This window comes from Belonocnema kinseyi, chromosome 4, assembly GCF_010883055.1.
Source record: "Belonocnema kinseyi isolate 2016_QV_RU_SX_M_011 chromosome 4, B_treatae_v1, whole genome shotgun sequence".
In the NCBI taxonomy this organism is placed as follows: domain Eukaryota; kingdom Metazoa; phylum Arthropoda; class Insecta; order Hymenoptera; family Cynipidae; genus Belonocnema; species Belonocnema kinseyi.
In genome coordinates, this window is record NC_046660.1 from 17,535,440 (window position 1) to 17,538,906 (window position 3,467).

The 3,467-nt window shown below is 25.2% G+C and overlaps 1 protein-coding gene across 1 annotated transcript in view; it reads right to left on the bottom strand.

Annotated features, from left to right (window-relative positions):
* The window catches only part of LOC117171561 (protein Tube), a 36,505-nt gene that overhangs the window by 1,969 nt on the left and 31,069 nt on the right, over nt 1-3,467 (bottom strand). Inside the window, exons 2-3 of the mRNA XM_033358993.1 lie at nt 2,599-2,768; nt 2,453-2,526 (exon numbers count right to left, since the gene is read on the bottom strand). Coding sequence (XP_033214884.1) covers nt 2,453-2,526; nt 2,599-2,768 — 244 coding nt within the window. The remainder of the gene's footprint in view (nt 1-2,452; nt 2,527-2,598; nt 2,769-3,467) is intronic.

The following is a 3,467-nucleotide window of genomic DNA, read 5'->3' on the forward strand; positions in this document are numbered from 1 at the left end:
ACGTTAAATTTTCAACCGAAAACATTTTCTACCAAAAAGGGATACATTTTAACCCCCAAAAAGACGAATTTTCAATAAAATAGTTTTGAAACAAATAGTTGAGTCAAAAAAAGTATATATATTTTTAGAATACAATTGAATTTTCAACAAAAAAGTTCATTTTCAATTAAGAAGGAAAACTTTTCTACTAAAAAAAATTGATATTCTCTCCAAAAAGACAAATTTTCAATAAAATTAATGAATTTTCATCACAGAAAGACAAATCTTTTAGAATACAGTCGAATTTTCGTCAAAAAAGTTCATTTTTAATTAAGAAGGAAAACTTTTCTACCAGAAAGAATGATTTTTTTTCGAAAAAGACGAATTTTGGTAAAATAGTTGAATTCTCAACCAAAAAGATGCATTTTCGACAAAAAAGATTAATTTTCAACCCGAAAAGTCAAATTTTCAACAAAAAATTGATGTTTTCAAGAGAAAAAGAAGAATCTTTTGGAAAACAGTTGAATTTTAAACTCAGATCCATGGAACTTCAACAAAATAGTTTTTAAACAAATGGTTGAGTTTTCAAACAAAAAAATCAATTTTAACCAATCTTAAATTAATTTTTAAAAATATTTCTAAGCCAAACAGGCGAATTTTTTATAATATAGTTGAATTTTCAATAAAAAAGTTCATTTTCATTTTAGAAGAATAACTTTTCTACCAAAAAGATTTATTTTCTATCCAAAAAGAAGAATTTTTGACAAAATAGTTGAATTCTCAACCACAAGGACACATTTTCAACAAAAAAGATTAATTTCTACCCAAAGTCAAATTTTAAATAAAATGCATGAATTTTTAATAAAATATTTCAAGTTTCAATCCAAAAAGATAATTTAATACAGTCGAATTTTTATTAAAAAAATTCGTTTTCTATTAATAAGAATGATTTTTCTACCACAAAGACGAATTTTTGGAAAAAATAGTTGAATTTTCAGTCAAAAGGATGCATTTTCTATAAAAAAGATTAATTTTCAACCCAAGGTCAAATTTTCAATAAAATACATGAATTTAAAAAAAAAACGTTAAATTTTCAACGACAAACAATTTCTACCAAAAGAAATGAATTTTAAACCCAAAAGAGACGAATTTTCAACAAAAAATTTAAATTTCCAAGACAAAAAGATGAATCTTTTCGAAAAAAGTTGACTTTTAAACCCAAAACCATTGAATTTCAAAAAAATAGTTTTTAAACAAATGCTTAAGTTTTCAAAATAAAAAATAAAACATTTTTAACCAAACTTAAATAAATTTTCTTTAATTATCAACAAAATAGATAAATATTAAGCAAATATGGAATAGTTAAATTTTCAGATAAAAAATTAATTTTCATACCAAAAAAAAGGTAGAATTTCTGATAAAACAGTTGAATAATAGTTAAAAAATTATTGTTTTAGAAAAAAATCGAGTAATTTGAGGAGACATTTAAAAAATGTTGAAAATATTCAAAGTTACTTGAAGACTTAAAAAGTTTTCAAAAGTTTTAAAACAAAACATAGATTTTTGAAAATTTGGAATTAAATCTTTTAAGCTTTCTAGGGACTTTGCAAGGTTTAAAATGTTCTAAAAATTCCCGCGGAAATTTTGAATGATTTTTTTTAGAAATATTCTTTTAACAATTTAAAAAAAAACAATTTTAGCGAATGTATAACAATTAAACGGTTATATCCTGTAAAAAGTTCAAAGATATTTAGTAGTTCTAAAAATATTAAAAAATGTAAAACAAAATGTTCATTTTCAGTTCATTTTTCAGTTTTGAAAAAATTTCAAGAATAATTTAAAATTTTTCCAGATTCCATAAAGTGTAAACTAAAACGTAGATTTTTATAGATTTTGAAATAAAATTTTGAATCTATTCCAGAATTTTAAAAGGTTTCAAGATAATAGAAAATTGTTCTAAAGATTCCTGAGAAAGGCCATAGTGATTTTTTTTTTTTAATTTTTAAAATAATATTTAAAAATGTTTCAAAGCACATTTTAATGTATTTTTATGACTGAATAAATTCTCTTAATTTTAATTATACCAGAGCTAAAAAAATTTCTCTTTAAAAATTTGATTGCTTTCGAAATTCTGTATAAAAACAGCCCAGGGTGAAGCCAGTTTGTCTAGTTTTGAAGTAGATATTGCAAAAATAGTGTACATTTCCATGTTTTCTTAAATTTTAAATGATTTCCGAAATAATCAACATTTTTCAATGTTCACCACTTAACATTTAAAACGAATAATTAATCAGTTTTACAACTTAAAAATTGACTACATATATTTAAATTTAGAACGTTTTAAATTGAAAATTTTTGAATTTTGCATTCGAATTTGAATTTTTAAAGAAAAGGAGAAAAGAGGGGGATATGGGAAAATCTGTGAAGTGTTTTACTAAATGTTTGGGCTATATAAATTTTAATTTCTACTCACATATTCTGGTAACAACGAATCAATATCAATTTGAGCTGCCGGACCCGAGTTTGGTCTTTTTGGACTTTCTTTTCCTGTACAGAAAAACATATGTAGAGAATTTATAAAATAGGCATTAGTGGGTAATAAATTAAAAATTGACTAACGATTTAAAACGTCGATGGCGATGTAATCTGCAGCTCTGAATAATTCAGCTTTTGTGAGAAGGTCCAATAATTTCCCTACAGTTGGTCTTTTTTTGCCCATTGTGCCCCATTCTTCCAGAAATATTTCTGCACAACCTTTTTGTCGTAAGCGAGAACCTTGTTCTATCAGCCTGCAAGTGAAATGAAGATATTTCTAAAGAAAATGGCTTTTTATTTTTAAATCATTATGATATTTAATAATTGCTTCTAAGGCAAAATAGTTAGAAGATTTAAAAATAATGCTACCATTTTCATTTTGGAAAAACATTAAAATAATTTAAGGGCATGTGACACAGCTAAATACCTATATTACCGATCACAGTTTTTCAGTTCACTGAATGTTCTTTTGAACTTAAAAACTTTTGTTTTTAATAAAATATCGAGCTGAAACTTTGGGAAATGTATTAGAGTACAATAAAGTACGGTTAGGTACTGCATTTTGGTAGGAACTTCACTGAAAATTATTTCATCTTTTTTCTGAACCTCAAAATTTTTTGAACGTTCGAACTTTTTTTATACATAAAATATCGGTCTCAAACTTTGAGAAATGCAAGAACCGAAAGAAAACTACGTTAAAGTACAAAGTTTAATAATAAAAGATGTAAAAAAAATTTCAACAATCAATTCCAACGGCAATCAGCCGGTAACGTTGTTCACGAAAATACGAACTCTCTAGAGCCACGTCTAGTGGCCGCCAGGTTTCGTATTTTCGTGTACAACGTTACCGTCTGATGCCGTTGGAATTGATTGTTGAAATATTTTTTTTTACATCTTTTATTATTAACCTTTGTACTTTAACGTAGTTTTCTTTCGGCTCTTGCATTTCTCAA